The following is a 21,249-nucleotide window of genomic DNA, read 5'->3' on the forward strand; positions in this document are numbered from 1 at the left end:
TTACACATGTATAGAAAATGCACAGTCTGCTTGGACTTTACTGTACAAAGAATCACAAGCGGGTTCTGTCAGACATAGCCTCTGTTTGGAGGAGGATTGGGTTTATAATTCTCCTTTTTTATTTATTTTAATTCTTTTTTTTTTTTTTTTGCAGGGTTCTTCAGTTCTGGCTCTCGTTTTTATGTATTTTAATTATTAACTAAGTTAAAAGCAATTTAATATTTTAAGCTCTGCGGATTATAATCTAATAAAAGAGAGAAATGCCCCCCTGTCTCAAGTGTCTTTTGTGTTAATGTCTGTGTGTAAATTATGCACGAGGCCTGAAACATGAGTGTCTTGTGTTTAGTCTCATAAAAAGATGTTATTTTTAAAGGGGAACCTGACACACTGTGGCAGCCTGTTAAAACAGTTGTATACTGTTTTCTGTGACTCTGGAGGAACTTTGTGAAGTGTGAGAAAAAAAACCCCCCCTCCATGACAACGTCACCACACTCATTAGTGTTACCTCAGTCTGAGTTTGGTGGGTACCCACACTAATATTAACAGTTATAAATGTGTTGCAAAAGAGGGCAGACATTGAAATGTGTGAAATCAACCAAGCAGAGCAGGGTTTATTGTTTGCATTATGGGAAATGTAGGACTGTGTAAGTATACTGGGGACTTAAAGTTTCTGCTGCCTCCATTTTGATCCAATTGATCTGATATTTGCTTAAGATAGTGTTATCATCATTGCCAAAGACTCACGATTCAGTATAATTCACAATACTGGGTTCACAATGTGATTTTCTCTTAAAACAAAATGAGATTGAAGACAAATTAAGACTTAAAAAGATTTTCTCAGATAAATATTTACAATGTATGTTCTATTCATCAATTATAGAATCAATTTTTATTTCTGAGAACAATTAAAACTAAAACAATGTAGGCCTATATTTCCTTTGGTGAAGTGACACTGATGCCTTTTTGCACCTCGATAGTACGATTGATATCACAAATAATTTTTCATCTCACTGATTGAAACTTCACATATATGTATCACGAGTTAACTGTCTCACGATATATCTACGTTCCTAATCATGTCTGTGGTCATTTAGAAACCGTGTGACTTGTTCACCAGAGAGCAACGATAAGTGTATTTTTTTATCTGTAAATGTCTTACATACAATGTAAATGTGTCAGGGATCAGTACTAGATCTTGATATCACTCTCATAACTATCAATCTGACTCTACTTGTGAGTCCACCAACTTTATGGAAATAAAAGTATTTTTTAATCACATAATTTGGCCTCTCCATCCACAGCACACTTGAAGCATTCTCCTTTATTGCTTTTACATGCATTTAAAAACATCCAAACAGGAGTCCTCATGCTGTCACATCTCCTGATTCTCAGTGCGGGTTCACACTGCTGCATAAAGAGATGTGTAGTTTATTGATTACAGTTTATTATAAAATAAATATTTTTTTTTTTTGTCATTTAACAATCCTAAAACTTAGGTAATAATTCATTCTCATATAAAATGCTGGCAGACATGGTTTTACATCAGGTACTGACTCCCCATTTTGGACTTGCGGGCCACCGTTGCAACCCGCCGCCTTCTCACAGACGACCGCAAGGTGACGCCCTCGTTCAGTTTAAACTGAGCAATGCCACCTCCCTCGTCCAGTTTCTTGGCGCTGCAGCACGGTGTGGGGACCTTCACGGTGTTACCGAACTTGGAGTAGTCCACCGCGTACATGCCGTCCTCCTCGGACACCGTGGGCACGAAGCGCTGCCCCCACAGGATCTCCTCCGACACGTAGGACGTCCTGGCCTGCGTGGTGATGCCCGTGGTCTCCACCACCCCCTCCAGCACCACGACGACCTCGATGTCCTCGTGCTGCAGGTCAAAGGCGGACAGCTGATACAGAGGGCTGTCCTTGTCGATCACGTGGCAGATGATGAGGGGGGACACCAGGAAGACGCCGTTGGTACCCACCGGGTTGTCCATGTGGATGTCGATCTGGTCCACAGGCACCACTTCGCCCTCTTCGGTGGTGGTTCTCCTGACCACCTGCATCCGCACGGTGGCGCTGATGATCATGCTTTTCCTCAGGTCCCCGATGCGGATCATGAAGCACAGCTTGTTGTTGCGGATGGAGATGACGGCGTGCTTGCTGAAAATGAGCGTCTCTGCGCGCCGGTTGGCCTGCGCAGTTTTCATGAAGATGCAGCCGAGCATGATGGCGTTGATGACCAGTCCGACGATGTTCTGCACGATCAGGATGATGATGGCGGAGACGCACTCCTCCGTGATCATCCGGCCCCCGAAACCGATGGTCACCTGGACCTCTATGGAGAAGAGGAAAGCGGAGGAGAAGGAGTGAATGTCCGTTACGCACGGGACAAAGCCGTCTTCGCTCTGGTCCAGGTCCCCGTGCGCAAAGGCAACGAGCCACCAGATCATCCCGAAAAGGAGCCAGCTGCACAGGAAGGACATGGTGAAAATGATGAGCGTGTGGATCCATTTTAAATCCACGAGAGTGGTGAAAACGTCCTGCAAGAATCGGCCCTGTTCTCGGATGTTGGTGTGCGCCACATTGCAGGTGCCGTTCTTGGCGACGAACCGAGCCTTCCCCGGTTTCGCCTTAAACTTGGGCTGCAGGACATCCTCAGACAAACGTGTCAACAAGTAATCCTCAGGAATAAGTCCTTTCCTGGACAACATAGCGCTCCCATACTATGGAGCCCACAGCCGTGTTGGTTTTGACGGTACTGATTCGTTTCTTCCCGGTTGAAAGATGGAGTATTTTTCCTCTTTCTCGGTGTATTTTCTCACCAATCGGTCAGCTGCCAGCAGCAGGACGGGTAGTCTCGTTTTCTGGAGTTATGTGCGCCCCTCAAGTTGCCTCCAGGTCAGGCGTTTTCCAACCGCGAAGTCCCATGAGAAGATTCTCCTTCCAGCTCCGCAGCTGCCGCCGTCACTCACGACACCGACCGACCGACCGGGCAGAGTCGTGCCACAGCACCCCGTCCCATTGGAATCCCCCCCAGCCCTTCGCCGTGGCCTCGGGCGTAGAATAAATTCAGTGAGCTGTAAAATGTTGATGCAGGAGCGTAATGGGCCTCTGAGCTGAGTTTTATCACCTTTGCATGAGAAGGCAGGTTTTAGTGGCTCAGTGCTGGCTCCGCCACTTCACTATAGCGCGGTAACGTGAGATGGAGACGTGGTGAGGCAGTCCCTCCCTCCTCCACCTTCCTGTGATTTTCAAAGAGAATGCAGCAGTGGAGCCATTACGCATTAAAAACTGTGCAGTTGTGCAGCCTAAATGCCACAGGAAGCTTATACTCCAATATGAATATATATGAAGGGTTAAATATAGGCCACTCTACAGTAAACCATCCTCAGGCTGTTTGGTATAAACGTTGCTTTACATACAAAGTGGGACCAGATTCAGTCTTTTGATTAACATCCAGTCCTGCATTTTAAAATCTGATCTCCACGTTCTACCGGCTCCTCCTTTTCTTACCACTAATGGAAATACTTTATTTTACAGGCCACTGTGCTCCTCTGGCATCCATATAACTTTCCAATGTCAGATGTCAGTCCTGGCTGCAGCAGGCGCAGCGTATCATCCCCTCCTGACAGCCCTTGAGTATATGAAGATGATCACTACTCTGTGTTTCTGCCTCGTGTTGCTGTACAGCATCATGAATTCCTCTGCTCCTGGTCGGGTAACTTTAAACCTGCAATCCACTGATGACTCATTTGTTTTATACAGGGCAGAAGTCTCACACACAAGCATACAACACATTGTCTATCATTTTAGTCTTAATCTCAGTCCCAGCAACCCCAACAAAAACCACTAATGTAAATGATAATTTATGTTTTATTAACAAAGAATTAGCTTTTGTATGTACAAATATAATACATGATTAAAAAATAAAAGGAATATATTCCATGGGACAATTGCACTTTGAATGTCTTCCTTTAATGCTTCCTCTCCTTCTCTGGCTCTTGTGCTACTTGTCTGCTCGCACGAAGGAGGTGAAGACACTGTCCTCCTTGTCCAGCAGGGCCTCGGGCCTGTCGTACTCCAGGATGATCCCGCGCTTCATCACAATCACCAGATCGGCATTCAGGATAGTGTGGACACGATGCTGTGGGGGAAGAAAACCTGTCAATGCACTGAACAGCACAGAAAGAAGGCTGCACCACTCTGCAACTGGCACTAATTCAGACTGACACACCATAGAGCAGTGGTTCTCAATCTTTATGGTGTCAAGGACCCCTTAATTGATAGACATCAGGCCACAAACCCTGATTTGATTAGATGCAGTCTCAGGGATCCCTTTTTGATAAGATTTAGTTATTCCATAACAGTCTATACTGTAGATTGGCAGATTGACAGTAAACAGTGTGACATTTATGAACAGAATAGCCATTATTATACATTCCCTCAATGGGCCAACTTATAGCCAATTAAATCATAGTGAAATTAAAATATTACCATTTTTTCTGGGGACCCCCTGGAACCTCCTCAAGGACCCCAGGTTGAGAACTACTGTCTTGGACCTAGGTTTTTTGGTTGCCCATTTTTCTTGATTAGTTCAAGTGAAATGGAGTTTTAACATTCATAGATGATCTTTTCAAGGATTTTATCATGAAATAACCTAAATGATCCAGAGGAAATTGTGTCCCCGAAGTCTGGAATCTGCTCTGATGTCCCCTCTCCTACTTATCTCTCTTACCTTTGTAATTTCAGCACACTCCTGCAGAAATAGTTCTCTGTCCCTGCTGCATTTATCTGCAGCTTTGCATCAGTTTACAAGAATTACATCAGCAGTGCTGGACGAAGGTCAGCACTCTCAGGGGGGAAATGGGAGAGAGCTGCACGCATTACTGTAAACGCCTAACGCACTGGCACAGTGTGGGGGAGATACTCACTGCTATAATAACTACTGTTCGGTCAGCAAAAGCAGTCATCACCACTTTCTGCAGGATGCTCTCCTGTGAGGACAGAGGGAGAGGAGGGTGACAAAAAGAAAAGTACATTATTAAAAACTATGCTGGTAAAGAAAACACACATTATTATATATTCTAAGTGTCACTTCTCTTGTTCCCCCTCTCAGTGTCCCAGAATAAAGCCTAAACTGTGTTTCCTCAAGGGCACTGCAGCTGCGTTACTGTAATCTAGAAATGTCGCTCTTTGTGACTGATCATTCAGGAGAGGATCTTAAGTAAGAAGCAGCCATTTGCTGATACTGACTCCCCCTCAGGCTCTTACTGTGCTGAGTATTTTCATTCTTTCTCTGCAAGCTCTATGCACACCTCCTCCTCTCTGGTTTTCTTTTATTCATCCTCTTACATCATAAGGCTTCAGTTAAAGATACAACCTAGATTGGAACCTGCTTTCAATGCCATAATAACGGTTATTTTAAATAAACAGACTAACACTAGACAGCAATTCAATCTAAATGATCGGTGTTTGTCTGATGTTTCCAACAGACTAATGAATGCAGATTATCTGTCAATCAATAACTTTTAACCCTTCAATTTTATTTTAGAAGGGCTTTCAGCTAAGTGGGTTCCTCATTATAAATGTCTCCATCTGTCAGCTTTTCCTCGTTTTTTGTTTCCATGCCTACAAATGAAAATTACCTGGTGAACTTTGCTTCACCCCTCACAATGAGCAAGCCTCGTCTCCTCCATTTTCCTTCACCTCGCCTCCTTTTGTCCCTTTACTTTGCTAATTTCCTTTGTATGCCCCCTCTACCACCTCTCAGAGCTCTTGTACTCTCACACACACTGACCGTTGCCATGTCTATGGACGCTGTTGCTTCGTCCATGATGAGGATGCTGCTCTTCCTGACGAAGGCTCTGGCCAGACAGAACAACTGTCTCTGACCCTGACTGAAGTTCTCTCCTCCCTCCGTCACTGTGGCATCTGAATTGGGAAAAGAATTACCATAAATATACATGTTTTCATAATTATATACATTCATATACAGCAGGGGTCCTGCCCTCCACCCCCCTCTGTCTGGCCTGCACCATGATGTCAACAATATAATATAATCTAGCCCACAAGTTTGTTCTTGTTGTTTCATATCAGTTTAAACTGCCCTACTAATAAAAACACAATTTCATTTAAAACAAATGCGTTTCTTGTGCCGCAAAATAGTCAAAGATGGCTGTAAACGCGTGCAAACGGCTGATAGGAAGAGAGCAGGTTTCAGGCCTTCATTTGTTGTATGCCTGCAAACAACAAAGATATAACTATAAAATGATGATATAAAAATATGTAGAAACGGTTTGTTTTTATGATGTTAGTAATGGAAATAAGAGTATTCTGCTTTCTTGTAACACTTGAACTTTGAAGTGGCCCTGCTATGAGATGAGGTTCAGACCCCTGATATACAGTATACAGATACACAGACACATAACATCAGTACTACACTATTAGTTTAGCCAAATAAGAGGGCAAAGTGAATTAGTCATTAACTCTTACGCTTACAGATCAATATCTTATTGATTTTCCATTCACATCTTGAAAGCTTGAAAAATTAAACTGCTCTCCAGTGATCGGTCGGTTTGTAAAACTGATTAGGTTTTAAGTCCTGTGGGAGAGGCTATTCAATGACAAAAGTACACTATATTATATTATGTTATCCATGACTGATTTATTTTAAAGATTTCTCTCTATTGTTGTTTTTCATCTTTATTAGAAAGTTAAAGAGTACAGAGATTAAATAATCGACACAGGAATAGTATATATAGATAAATAAATTTTTAAAAAAGATGGTAAAACCTTTTAAACTCTGTTAATATTTATATGATGAAGTAAAACATTTCTTTTTAATACTCACCATTGCAGTAACAAATAATTCCTGACTCACTGCCATTAACTGTGGTCTGCTTTTATGCAACATAAAACTTCACATTAACACTGTTTTGTTGCTTTAACTAAATTAAAGGGGATACTTAACTAGCCATTAAGCCCTGGGTTACAGATCAATATCTTTGGTTCCAGTAAACATAAACTGAAGCAGGCTGTAGCTCAGTTTCAACATGTCACACACCAGCACACACACATTTCAGTCAGTCAGTGACAAGTGAAAAGCAGGTTTCCAAAGCAGAAATACATCGGGGTGAGATAAGCAGCGGCACTCAGTTATTCCGCCACAGTAGTGAGTGGTATTATTTTGAGAAAATGTAGAAAACGGAGTGACAAATTGCAAAACAGCTGAAGTAGGACACCGTGCAGACAGGACGCCCCATGCATCAACAGACCAACACATTCATCATATATGCAGTTGAAGTCTGCTGGAGAGGCACATGGCTGTCAGATAATATCCGATCTGGTGGTGAGACTGCTGCAGTCTGCAACTGTCGGGTCTCTTGTGTCAGAACCACGACCAGCTGAGAATAATACGCCTGTAGAACTGTGCAGGACAGAGCAGCGACACACATAATAGAGCTCAGACGGGGAGGTAAAAAATTAATGCTCATGTATTCTGATACAGCGGCCCGATCTTTGTGTCGAGACAGCAGAGCAGCCGACACATGTGATGGTCACAGAGAACATGTGACCACGGAGAGAGAATTATTTCATTTACTGTACAGATCTTTGCCACACACTCAACACTTACACACTGCATCATTTGCTAGTGTGCAAAGGATAACAACAGTTTGTGTGCATTCAGGGTACAAGTCAACAATGGTGGGAAAGGTTGTGTAAAAAAAGACTCCGGTAAAAGTAGAAGTACAGATTCAACTTCTCTACTCAAGTAAAAGTGAAGAAGTACAGGCTCCTAAATGTACTCAAAGAATTAAAGTAAAAAGTACTCTGACGGACATTTCTACTGGTCTTTTATGTTGTTTTGGTTGTTTATGCGTGATGTACACCGGTCTTGATATGTGGAAGGCATGCAATGATGCAAAAACAAATAATAATCAATAATTCCCCTCAAATGCCTTAAAACAAAAGTAATATAAAGAGTAGAAAGTACAGGTATTTGTGTAGAAATGTTGGGAGTAAATTAAAAATCTATCGTATGTATTTAGCTACTTTCAACCTTTGCAAGTTAGTATTGATTTTATTTATACAGGCAAAAATCTAAAATCTAAAATGTGTCTCCAAGGGTTTTTTTGCAATCTGCATAGCATGCTAACAGTGACAGTGTTAGTTTAGCATGTTAGCATGCTAATATGTGCTAATTAGCACAAAAGACATCGCACACACACACACACACACACACACACACATTAAAACAAACACAGATTTACTCACCCAGACCTCCTGGAAGGGATTTAACAACAGGCTTCAGCTGAGCAATGTCCAGAGCTTCCCAGAGCATCTCATCTGTAGCCTTCATCTCTGGGTCCAGGTTGAACCTACACACACACACACACACACACACACAAACACACAGATTAATATACTTGTACAGGTGCTTTATGTGCTACATAATTGATCCCCCACTTTAACTCAATATACTCCTTCCCTTCATACAACACTAACATTAAAGAACTGAAATCTGGAAAGTGATGAGGTCAGAAGCAAGTCACTTTATACACAGGTATACCTAAAATATTCAAAACTACATTCTGACAGCCTCACACAGCTTCCTTAAATTTCTCCTCCTCTGTTTCTCTCCAACATGACAAAGCTTTTATGGTCACTGTAGCTGCAGTCTAAAAATAAACCCTCTGCAGAGGAGTTTTCACAGGAATGTCCTCTTATCTCCAAACCCTTAGCTCCACTCATGCTTCAGATAAGAATCTTTGAAGTATGTCAAAGTTTGCCAACTGTTCCTGGAAATGTGCTGTGTCTTCTTCCTTCCACTAAAACTATTTCAGTCAGAATCAGTATCACCAAATCTAAACCCATGTGACCAGGTCATCGTACCGGATGGTGCCACTGAACAGGATGGGGTCTTGGAGGATGATGGACAAGCGAGACCTAAGAGTCTGCAGAGGCAGCTTGGCGATGTCGATGTCATCAATCACAATCCTCCCTATGAAAGGAAAACTCAACATATTAACACATATTCACTACAGTATGAAGTACAGTAATCTATAAAGAGAAAATCTTAGCATTTAAAACATAAATAAAAAGCTTTTTCTTACTAGTGTTGGATGTAAAAGCCATTTTAGTGTGTTACTGTACCCTCAAACATGTCCACCATGCGGAAGAAGGCCAAGGAGAAAGAGGATTTGCCGCTGCCCGTCCTGCCACAGATCCCCACCTGAAAACAAACACGTCAATCTCAATCATGAATTAACTATTAATGTTTTCTGGCATTTGTTTCCAGTTAGACACACACAGCTCAGTTACCTTCTGCCCAGGGCTGATGTGTGCGTTCACATTTTTGAGCACGGGCTTTAGCGTGGGATCGTATCGGACGCTCAGATTCTGGATCTTGATCTCTCCCTGCCGGGGCCAGCCGTCAGGGACCTGAGACACGGCTGAGACAGACACAGAGAAATGTTTCTTTATACCCCCCGAGAAGACAAAAACTAGAGGATAATCACAGTGGCTGTTTCTACTGCAGCTCAGTCAATAAAACCTATTGATTGTGTTTGAAGTCATTAACCTTAAAATCCATAAAAGCCCCTTTGCAAAACCAATTCCCACTGAAAGGAAACACGCCTGTTAGATTATTTGGGAATATAAATTACCTGACAGAAAAAAAACAGCTGCAGGGGGATGATGAAGACACATTTCTCATGAGCACAGTGATTCCTCACTTGAGTCGACAATGATGAATGTGGAGTAAATATAACTTTAAACTTCTTCGTGAGAAATAACCAAAACTTAGACGAGAAAGCAGCTGCTGAATTAGAGCGAGAAGGTTTAATTTAAGATGACTGAGTAGTGTTGACTGTGTTGAGATGACTTACTGAGCAGCCCCTCATAATTCTCTGGTTCAGTTTTGAGCAGGCCGTTAATCCTCTTGACTGAGCCAAGCTGCACTTCCATGTCAGCCAGGTTACGCACCATCCAGTTCATGTAGTTGGATACCTGATACATGGAGGAAGGAGGGAGGAGGAGGTGAGCAGAGGGGGCTGGGTAAATGTCACTGTAGGCACGCACAGGGCATGCTGGCTGGGTAGCGAGCCCTTTCATACATAAATTAATAATTAAATGTTGGTGATGAAGAAGAATTTATCTGATTATATCAGATATTAAAAACATGATCCCCACACTGTAGATTAACTTATAAGTTTGTGTTTTCTATTTTCTCTTGTTCTTCTCTGTTGTTTATGTTTGCTTATGCGTGTTGTGTGTATAGAGATTGTTTTGTCTAAATAATAATGACATTTTTACCTTTCTATTTAGCCAAAACTGGAGGACTCTTCCAGACTTCATTCTCTGCTTTACTGTAATTACTGTTTTCTATATGTATGTATTTTGCTTTGTATTATAAGGCAAATAAACTAAACTAAACTAAACTGTTGTTGCATTGTCAACACTCCTGTGAAATCTTTAATCTACACGATGTCAAGTTTTCACGAGAAAAAAGCTGTTTTCAGCTTTGTGATAACACATTTTTCAGACAGTAGAATTGGGTTTTAAATGGTCAATGTAAGGTAAGACCTGGAATGATTTTCTCAACATTTAATTCTTCAGTTTATTTAAACATTTTAAAATAACCACATTTGGAAACATGTGGTTTTCACCGGACATAAGCGATACAGCGAGGACGGAACAAGTTTAAAAAAGGTCTTGTCCTCTCGATAAAAAGGAACTTAAATGAACAGTAGTTTTTTTTTAGTAAGCAGATTTGTCCAAATTGATTTGACATTCTGACACATTTAAAAGTTGTATTTTCTGCTGCAAGAGAAGAAAAGGAGGGAGAAAATCCACTAATTATGCATCCACAGTTGTTCTCTTTATAAACCTCTTCATCTGTCTCCACACAAGTATGTAATTATATACGTTTTGTTTTGCAAGTGGTAATTTTCCATCCAGATTTCAGAATCATTCATATTTTTTAATATCCAGTATAATTAGGTAAATTAATAAAGGGCTGTAAATAACATTACAAATACAAAATAATAATAATATAAAATACTGAGAGCAAAACAAAACACTGTATTCTAAATGGGGAAATAAATATAAAAACTGATGTAGATTATACAGAATATATAACATATATAATATACAACATGTAAACCCACCTTTATTGCCCTTAAAGACTGCAGGTAAACAAGAAATTAAACACACACACACACAGTCTCACCATGAGTGCGTACGTCAGGCCCAGCCCCACCAGACCTGTGGATAGCTGGTTGTAAAGAGAGTTTGTGATGGAGGCCACGGCTGCCACCAACACCACACAGGCTCCAATATATTCCTGCAGACATCATAGCAAGAAGAAAATGCAACAGTGAATTATTCAAAAAGGTAAATAAAATAAAAGGAGAGCCATTATTACAGATCAGTTTACTGTCAACAAACATGACAATAAAGTGCATCTTGACTAAAAGTCTTTTATTCTGCATCCGTGCACATGAATCCATTAACATGTGATGGTTATCTTCACTGCTGCTGTGCAACATGAGAAGCCAACTGAGGAGCATGCAGTTGATACATAAAACATCACATGAACGTGAATGTAATGTTAAGAAGATGATGAAAAAATTCTGTTTTTTAGTGTCCCAACAGAGGGAGCAGTTACCCAGCAACATCATCAAAACTGTAAAGATAGCTGCTGTCTTTACAAAAATAAGGACTGATCCGAATTTAAATGACGGAACAGTAAATGGATGATTACCATGCGGACTTCCAGCCAACGGTTGGCTGCTGTGAGGAAGAGAGAGGCGATGTTGTTGGCATCAGTGAACTGCAGTAACCTCTGTCTGAACCTGGGCTCGTACCTGCCAAAGGAAAAAGACAGCTCTTATTTGTGCTACAAATGTGCTAAGAGTACAGCTGCCTGGCACCACGAACCAGTTATAAGGAAAACTCATACATTACCTGAATTATTAAACTGAAGGGACTCTCATTTTGAATGATTATTCAAACCTTATTCTAACCTAATAAAGTGAAAAAGGCAATAAAATAAAAAACTTATAATACATAATAATGATAATACAATAATGCATTATGTAGGCAGCTGAATAGCATTTCAGCATCAAACACTGCCTCTAAAGCAAACTAGTGTGACCCAGTGAATTAAAAAAGTATGTAGGTCGGTAGATTTGTGAGCTCTGAGAGAAAATAAATTAATTTAAAAAGAAAATACCTCAAACAAATGAGTCATAATCAAGTAAGCATTTTTAACAATATCTAACTATCTGACTCCCTAGAAGGGCTTGTGCCTGAGGCTGAGTCCTTACCACAGCAGCCCTTTTGCTGCATTTTATCCTCTCTCCCTCTGCCCCCTTTCCTGTTTATCTTCAGCTGTCTATATCCATTGAATGGCAAATATATGTATATGTATAAACGGCAGTTAATCAAAATTACCTGAGGGCCCTTATAGTAGTGAGACCTTCCACTGTCTCAGAGAAGTGGGAGAGTAAAGGGAGTTGGGTGCTGTCCTCCAACTGCTGCAGGTCCCTGACCAGAAGACAGAGGACACAGCGAGAGAGAAATATCAACTGAAGCAAAGTTAAATTTATATCAATAGTTGGAGGGAAGAGGGCAGCATGAAGAAAGATGTAAACACTCTTATATACTGTAAGAAACCTCCTCAGTGGAGGCTACAGCCCTGATTACAACCTTACATACAGTCTGTGACGTCCTGTCTCTCTCACCTGGAAGCAACCCGGAAGTATTTCTGGATGAAGTAGCAGGTGACGGCCAGCGGCAGGAGGGCAATGAGGAAGACAGGGGTCACGTAGGAGATGACGCCCAGGGCGGACACACACAGCAGGGTGGAACGGGAGAGGCACTCCAGGGTGGTGGGGATGTGCTGGTCGATTGTGTTTGTGTCTGTGGAAAATCGGTTGAGGATGCTGCCGAGCGGAGTCGTCTCAAACAGCCTGGAGGCGTGAAAACATTTTCATACACTTTTAATTGCTGCTGGGATATTAATTTAGCATCAGGAATCCCGTTTAAATTAATAATTGAATCTAATTATTGTATTTTTCTATTCTTCTCAAAATATACTAAATCCATGTAATAATTATGTTTCCACATTAGGACAACAATATTCAACATGAATCTGCTCATATGTGCTGCACAGTCGGCTGGTTGAATGGAACTTCTTTCATATGAAATACATCTGTTTGTTCAGCTGTGTATGTGAGTGTCTATGTGATACAGAACAGGTAGGTGTGTTATGAGTGTAAGTGTGTTATGTGCATGTGAGTGTCTTTGAGTGCATGATGTCTCTTGGGTTTTGCGTGAGGACAGCAGATGGTGCACTGAGTAATGGGGCGAAAGAAAGATGCTTTTAACTGAGTTTCCCCTTTTAAATGATCATGATTTTAGCACACACACACACAGTATCAGAGAGCACACATGTGCCTCTCTCACACGTCATCAGGCAGAGCTGCAGCGCACACACACACACACACTGAGTGTCATACCTCATGGGAGCTAGTATGATCTTGTTGAGGAGGTCGTGGTGGAGCTCCTTGGCCACTTTGAGGCCAGTCCACTCCACGGCCACAGAGGTGGCCAGACACAGGACGATGCCCAGGCAGCACAGCACACTGAAGACTGACAGATACCACGAGTGACTGAAGCCGCAGTACTACAAAGAGAGAGGGAGAGAGAGAGAGAGAGAGAGAGAGAGAGAAGACAGAGGGAGAGAGGTGATTAAAGACTTCAACTGTTTGTTTTTGAGAAAGTGAGAGAGAGCGGGTAGCTTACGTCAGTCTGTTGGTTGTAATATAATTTTAAGCCTAATTAAGCTCTGAGCCTGGTTAAAAATTAGCCATCTAATGTGACAAAAGCCAGTGAAGCGCTAAAAGCTGATCTGACAGCATTTAAACAAAAACAGTTCAGATTACCTTACCTCAATTTACCTCCGACTTCTTTTTATGATTTAATTGAGGGGTTCCCAAACTTTTTCATTACACATTTCATTTTTCACATTAGACAACAGACCCCGATCCCCCATTCATTGTCAATCAATGATCAAAATGGGATCACTAGAAACAAATCAGTCAGTACATCCAACCTTATTTATTCCCTTGTTATTCCAACTTTCAAAAAATGAATGAAAATATTATTTTGCTGGGGACCCCCTACAATCCACTCATAGACTTATGTTGGTCACCAATTTGAATTTGCTGTAATTGATTCTGTCTCAGGCTTTTACTTTATTTTAGTACTAACAAAATTCACAAATCTGAGCCTCCTCACCACAGAGATCCTAAACAGAGCAGAGCCTGAGATACATATCATTTAATGAACAAGAACCACAGAGGGCTTCTCCTGACACTACATCTAATGCCAACGTTGGAGGTGGCTGGTGCGATGGAGGGAGTTAAATTGCATGCTGCGGGTGATGCAGGAGTAAGGAGCAGTGTGTGCGCTGGAGCAAGCAGAATGAAAAAGCACCGGCCAGACTATATGGACCACCTACATGAATGGGATGATAAAAACAACCTGTACTTGCCTCAATTAGTGAATTTCTGAATCAGTGACAATTTTTTTTTTTAAACTAAGCACTGCATTTCAAATTTGTGATATTAAAACAAATCAAATCAAGCCAATTGTATATATATATATATATATATATCCCAAAATCTATTGGAGAGGGCTTTAGATTCTGTACAATGAATGATTTCAGGATTGAACCCTGATATCACTCACAAAACGACTGATCTTTAATTTTATACACTATATTTAAAGTTGCAGTTTGTAAGATTCAGTGGCATCTAGCAGTGAACTTGCAGATTGAAACTCCCTCATTTGCTTTGTTCCTCTTGAGCTACTGTAGAAACATGGCAGTTCAACATGGCCGACTCCACGGAAGGCGTCCCGAAGCGTCCGCAGATAAAAACGGCTCATTCTAAGGTCCTATATTCAGGTACTAATGAAAACATACCTATGAATATTATATTCCATTTCTGTCAACAGAGCCTCCTAAATGTTACACACTGGACCCTTAATAGCCTGGACAGTGACAGTATTAATAGTTTGTTTACATCAGTAGAGCCAGGCTATAATTTTGCTGCATTTTGTCTGATTTTAAACTCAATTGCCTCAACTTTATATGTAGAAACATAAAATCAAATGCATAAGGTCAAAATATAGACTTACTACAATTTATGTAATCCTCTTACTGTTCCTTTATTTCCAGACAAATAAAAGACAGAAACTCAGTTAAGTGAATACTGAGTTTAAACCTTGTGTGCTGTCAGACAGCAGCCTGGCAGCTACATAAAGTACAGTGTTTGATAGTACAGGACTTCTGAGTGTCCCAACATGGATTATACAGCAGGAGCAGAGATTAGATAAACCTGGCAATTACACACTGAAGCTCGGCCAAGTGACAATCTGCACTTACATTCATTCAGTGAGTGTTTGTGTGAGGAAGAAAGAGAGAAGAGGAGGAGGAGATGATTGCTCTGCTTGTATTCTGCAGCACACTTTAACCTTCCGACCTCAAACCCCCAGCTGACTCTGTCTTTAGCCTTCCGCATGACCGTGTGCAACATGACCTGGCATTTCAGCTTACAGGAAGGACGTGAACATACACACATGAGCAAAACAAAGACACACACACACGACTTATATTTAACTATTAATAATAGAGTGGCTTCACTGGACCTGGAACATTATAACCTGCCAACAGCTGCTGTGGCCCGCGACGTGTGAACGACGCAGCTTAACCTTTGCCGGTATTTATATTGTGTTTCTGAGCATGTGTGTGTGTGTGTGTGTGCAACTCTGCTTTAACTGAATGTGTGTGTTTTCTGTGTGCTTGTGTTTGATGGCCAGTTATGTTGGGGGAGAGGGCACCATTTGTGATGTTTTTCACTTCTGGATTAAAAGCCTTTTGACCGACCTGAATGACTCATTTCCCAGCAGCACTTCTCTGAGACCTCCTTGAAAGCCACATACTCACAGTAAAGATCTTTTTTATGTTCATCTTTAAACTGCTTTTTCATTTTGACGCAGAGACTCCAACAATGCATCCTTGTGTCTGTAACATGCAAATGAGTCTGAGCTGCAGTTGCTTCGGGGTGTGTTAGCGAGCACTCCATCTGGAGCTGGCAACGTCTGTGTTTGTGTCTTAGGTCAGTGGCGCTCAACTGGGATTCACAGTCGAATCAATGAAAAAAACTGCTGACTCCAGCCTGTCGTTAAGAAAATACATGATATGATTAAATGTTAGTCACCTGTGATGTCATTATGTAATTTTGTCCAACCAACAGTTCAAAACCTAAAGATATTCACATAAGACAATGTTTTACAACCTTTTTGGCTTGTGACCCTTCAAAATAACCCCCCAGATTTTTTCTTTGACTCGATGGAGGCGTCTTGACATCCCATGTTGGGAGTCACTGACATAAGACAAAAGAAGAAAAGTGGTAGATGCTCACTGATAAGCTGCAACTAGAGAATTTTTTTCTTGTAAACTGAGTTAAATTATTGATTTATGCCCCCTTAAAAGTGTTGACAATAAAACAGAAAAAACTAGATCATAGGCCTTAACTATTACATAAAGGCTCAATTAAACTCAATTTAAACAAAAGAATTTTGGCAAAACAACAACAAATCATTTCAATCAATTCATAGCAGTCTCTCACCTGGACGATGGTACAGTTTCGAGCGATGGCGTCGGTCTTGGCTCTGATGACGTGTGACGTCCAGTGTGCCAGCCAGTAGTCGATGGCGACCATGAGGGAGTGTTTGAGGAGCTGAGACAGGAGGAGCAGGGTGAGCAGGAGGAGCCCCGCGGAGGACAAGTAGATGCCACAGGAGCGCCAGGGGATGGTGGCGCGCTGACGCATCACCTGCGACATGTTGTCGTCATCGTCACTCTCCACGGATTCCTCTGGGAGACGAGTTAAAATGTTAAAGAGTCTTAGTTTAGTTGTTTTGGTGCGAGATTTGATAAATAACTGAATTTAATCTTTGGAAAAAGAATATGACTGTCTTTACAGATTAGTTTTGTCTTATTTCACTTGATAAAAGATATCTTTATTCAACTGTGATCTCCGCTGTGACTCATATGCTCTGACATTTCTGACATTCCTCCTCCTTCCTAGATATTTAATTAACTACATTTGCTCTCTCTGCCCATTTTCTGACACATTTCTCAGATTCTCTCCTCCTGTGTCTGTCACTAGCACAGAACAGGAGACAAGAGACAAAATAACCAGAAACCAAAAACAAAAGTATGCCAAAGGCTACAGTATCTCTATTCATGTTGTTCAACGGCAAGCAAATGCTCATTCCCACGAATGCTGTGTTTTTCAGCGGGAAAACGGAGCACTAGGGTTGGGGAGCTAATGTTAACAACCTTTCCGCCTCTTCCCATGATGTAAATATATCAAATCACATCATGCGGCAAGCTTGGGAGCATGAGGCTGCATGTGAGGCTCAGACAAGCTGGAAGCTGAGAGGAAGCAAGAGAGAGTAGAGGAGGAAAATAAAGAGAGAGAATGAGGGAAGGGGCTAAACACACTACCGCTACCACCGACTACTGTACAGTCATGCTGGCATTAAGTAGGTTTTAAGGAGCAGGAGTGACAAATGTTTGGGGAAGAAGTGAGAAAAATGAAGGACTGAAGGGATGATGAGATTCTAAGATGGCGGGAGAAGCTGACACAGCTGCAATTTGCTTCACAATGCCACAGACTTTTCTTTTTATGTATTTTTTTCAGTCCATGCTTTCTGGGCACACCTGCTTGATCGAACATGAGGGCAGCACCTGATGCTGGAGCCATCGCACAAATCCAGGCAGGGGTGCAACCAGCACAGGGAGACAACACAGAACACAGATAAAGAGTACAGCCACTGCACCTTAGTAGCTTCCACTACAGTCGCACATTCAACAGCAGAGACACACACACAGATAAAGGATCAGATTCAGTGTTTGGCCACAGCAGGAGACCCGCTGGAGAGAAAGGTGGTGTCGTATCTGGTTGCTGAGAAAGTCAAGACATGAGACACCAGACCAAGAAAGAACATGAAGGTCTGGAGCATTGAACACCCACGTAATGTTTGCTTTAAATAGACGGGATAGAATAAATAAAGAAGGGACAAGAATGACAAACAGTCATTAGGATCATTTCAAACATTGCAGCAGGTGTTAACATTAAAAATAAGCTGTTGAGCTTAAGCTTTAATGTAAGAGGTGCGACCCCTCAGCATGTAGGCACAACAGGAAAAGGGAAATGATATTCCACCTTTATTATTATCAGCATCATTCACTGACTGCCATCATCCACACATGTAATCAAGCTGTCATTTACTGTTGTCATGGTCGTGTGTTGTGACCTCTCACCTTCCTCGTCCTCTTCGGTCCTGGCGGCCTCTCTGGAGTACATGGCCCTCCGCAGGTTTTTTCTCTCCAGATCTGTCATACTCGCTGCCACTGTCTCCTGGAGGAGACACAAACATAAAGGTCTGATTCTCCCCGGAATACTAAAGACGACAGCCTGTCCAGGCATTAAAGCAAATATCCAGGTAATCAAATCTTCATTTCGAGCAGCACTGGATTGTTTGCACCTCTCTTGAATCTAAAAAAACCTCATAAATGAACAAAAGCAAAGTAAAAAGCTGGATTCGAAGTGATTAAGGATTCATTAGCAGTTTAAAGCCATTAATCACCGTCTCAAACTCCTGGTCCTGTCTGTGCATCAGGGTTTTCCACTGTTCAAAGAGTTCTGGCTCAGAGTTCTGGATGTCCTTCAGAGTCCCCTCAGTCTGGATGGTGCCATCTTTCATGGCAATGATCTAACAACACACACACACACACAGACACAAAAATGAATAGATGAGAATAAATGCAATCTTCAGTATTGCACTGGACGTAAATCTTTATGGGCTTTGGGATTTTTACGAGATAAACTGTCTGCATCCCAAATGAAACAATTAAATGTTTACATCATAAATAATATAATAGGAGCATCACAAATGGAAAATGTTATTAATGTCTGTGATTATTAATGATTAAAAGGGTCTGTAACTCAACCGTTTTCTTCACTTGGTTAACATAATAGTTGCACACACGAACCCTGGTCTTACCCAGTCTGCGTGTAGTAGATACTGAAGTTTGTGTGTGACTAACACCACCGTTCTCTTCTCCTCTCTCAGGAGCCTGAGGATGCCGTCCTGCATTAGATGGTCACTCAGATGGATGTCTAAGGCAGAGAATGGGTCATCCTAACAAATACATAAACAGACATCAATAAAAACTGCAAGAGGAAGAGAAAGCAAAACAAAACGCCCTCCCCACAAAAAAACTAATTTTCCCTAAAACAGCCAATATTCAAAACTAAGTAAGCAAAACTCAAAGTTAAAGTTTGGAAATAAACATCCTTGGTTGTTATTTATTAAGAGTTTAGTACTTGAGAATGAATTAGCTTCATTAGGATGTGTCGGGTTTGATTATATTTGACTGACAGCGGCCCGGCAATATCAGCAGACAACCCACATCTGTCATAACACTTCGATCCAATGTTAATATAGTTTGATTTCTGCACGGAGATGCATGACTAGGACTGGTGGGAAGAGCACAGAGAAAAAAAACAAAAGAAAAAAACATGCTAAATAACCAAAATTGTTCTAACTTTGTGGGGAAATTATGTGTTAGGTGTTCACCTGCTCGTAGTTAGAAGATGACTGAGAAATCAGGGACTTTAAATAATGTAATGTTTGAGTATTGACAACAAATATTTTCATCCAACCAAAGATGAATACAGAACCACTTAACTAGGTTAAAGCACCGGACTATATTCTATCTTGTGATATGAAGCAGTCTCACTATGTTTTAACATTTCATAGACTAAAGGATTAATCTATGAAATAATTGGCAGATCAATCATGTTTTAGCCCTAGTTGCAAACATGGAGTACAAAGTGAATATTAATAACTTAGAGGCAGTAAAATCCATCAGGAACTGACATTTTCAAACTGTGCATTCAGTTTCTCAGTCCTGCAGCTTCAGACAGTGTGTGTTGCTATTTTAGTCACGTAGGAAGACATCAGAAATAGAATCACATCAGAGCTTTCAGGTAAAGCTTCAGAAACACTGTTTCACTGTGAGAACTGATAGACTGTCTGCTAACAAGGCCAATCAAAGGTGCAATACAGCAGCATCTTTTTGATCGAAGATGTGTGCTTGTGTGTGTGTGTGTGTGTGTGTGTGTGTGTGTGTGTATAGACTCACCAGAAAGACCAGGTTGGTCTGCTGATACAAGGCTCTGGCTACGCTGATACGCTGTTTCTGTCCACCTGACAGGATGATACCCTGCACCAGGGGGCGGGAAAATATGTGAAAGAAAATGTCACTACAAGGTTTTATTACAAAGAGGAATGATTACATCCATAAATGCCTGTGGCACTCGCCCCCTGAGAAACAAAGGAGATCACGGCTTATTCCCTGCATTACTGGTGCATGAAGCAATCCAACTTGACAGTGCTCTGTCTGAACCAGGTCAGTCCAGCTCCCTACACACAAACATCAAATGCCCGCTGCACAGTTATGAAGATTAATGCTTGTGCAATACCGTGAGCCACAGTGGGAGTTATGGCCAGACCTGGAAAATAACAAGACCACAGAGGAATTCTACTGTGATACTGACCCGCTCCCCAATCTCTGTCTGGTCACCCTGTGGAAGGATGTCGATGTCAGGCTGAAGAGAGCATGCCTCGATGACAGCTTTGTACCTGGCGGGCACAAACAGAAGCAGAATACAGATGAGGACAGAGAGCAGCTGCTAATACTATCCAGAGGGAAACTATGTGCCTGTACAATATTAACCTGTTGGTTAATAATCTAAACGGCAAATACATTTGAAGGATGCATACAGAAGCTTATATATAACTTGCTTGTTATGTACTGTATGTATATGCAGCAGAACTGAAAGAGTTCCAGTAGCCTCTGTGGTTTAACTTGAAAGATTTTGCCCTGAATACTTAATCAGACTCACTTCAACTACAGAGAGAATAAAGATATCAGACCACAGAGATACACTGGGGGCAAATTCCAGTGCTGTATAAACCATTAACTAAATAGCATGTTGTTCATTTAAATGTATCGTCATCTCTGTATTATCCATTTGGAGCTGCTGACACAGTCGTCAAACTACAGTAGAAATAATACCACGTTCAGTTATACATGTGTCGGATT

The 21,249-nt window shown here is 41.4% G+C and overlaps 2 protein-coding genes across 3 annotated transcripts in view; both read right to left on the bottom strand.

The window, feature by feature from the left end:
• Nucleotides 1–1,301: 1,301 nt before the first annotated feature.
• kcnj11 (potassium inwardly rectifying channel subfamily J member 11) lies at nt 1,302–3,624 on the bottom strand. Its single transcript, XM_035665148.1, has one exon. The coding sequence runs from the start codon at nt 2,705–2,707 to the stop codon at nt 1,538–1,540; it is 1,170 nt and encodes a 389-aa protein (XP_035521041.1). The 5' UTR covers nt 2,708–3,624; the 3' UTR covers nt 1,302–1,537.
• A 227-nt stretch (nt 3,625–3,851) lies between these two features.
• Nucleotides 3,852–21,249, bottom strand: part of abcc8 (ATP-binding cassette, sub-family C (CFTR/MRP), member 8) — a 51,929-nt gene continuing 34,531 nt past the window's right edge. For both annotated transcript variants that reach the window (XM_035665150.1, XM_035665149.1), the window contains exons 21-39: nt 20,702–20,786; nt 20,287–20,367; nt 19,143–19,280; nt 18,726–18,851; nt 18,400–18,496; nt 16,697–16,944; nt 13,520–13,686; nt 12,743–12,970; nt 12,453–12,545; nt 11,761–11,863; nt 11,227–11,340; nt 9,884–10,004; nt 9,318–9,448; nt 9,150–9,228; nt 8,889–8,997; nt 8,271–8,374; nt 5,794–5,927; nt 4,928–4,990; nt 3,852–4,140 (exon numbers count right to left, since the gene is read on the bottom strand). In XM_035665150.1, coding sequence (XP_035521043.1) covers nt 4,003–4,140; nt 4,928–4,990; nt 5,794–5,927; nt 8,271–8,374; nt 8,889–8,997; nt 9,150–9,228; nt 9,318–9,448; nt 9,884–10,004; nt 11,227–11,340; nt 11,761–11,863; nt 12,453–12,545; nt 12,743–12,970; nt 13,520–13,686; nt 16,697–16,944; nt 18,400–18,496; nt 18,726–18,851; nt 19,143–19,280; nt 20,287–20,367; nt 20,702–20,786 — 2,359 coding nt within the window. In that variant the 3' untranslated portion in view covers nt 3,852–4,002. The remainder of the gene's footprint in view (nt 4,141–4,927; nt 4,991–5,793; nt 5,928–8,270; nt 8,375–8,888; nt 8,998–9,149; nt 9,229–9,317; nt 9,449–9,883; nt 10,005–11,226; nt 11,341–11,760; nt 11,864–12,452; nt 12,546–12,742; nt 12,971–13,519; nt 13,687–16,696; nt 16,945–18,399; nt 18,497–18,725; nt 18,852–19,142; nt 19,281–20,286; nt 20,368–20,701; nt 20,787–21,249) is intronic.

Source organism: Morone saxatilis, unplaced genomic scaffold (genome assembly GCF_004916995.1).
Source record: "Morone saxatilis isolate NCDOM2014 unplaced genomic scaffold, NCSU_SB_2.0 Contig2, whole genome shotgun sequence".
In the NCBI taxonomy this organism is placed as follows: Eukaryota; Metazoa; Chordata; class Actinopteri; family Moronidae; genus Morone; species Morone saxatilis.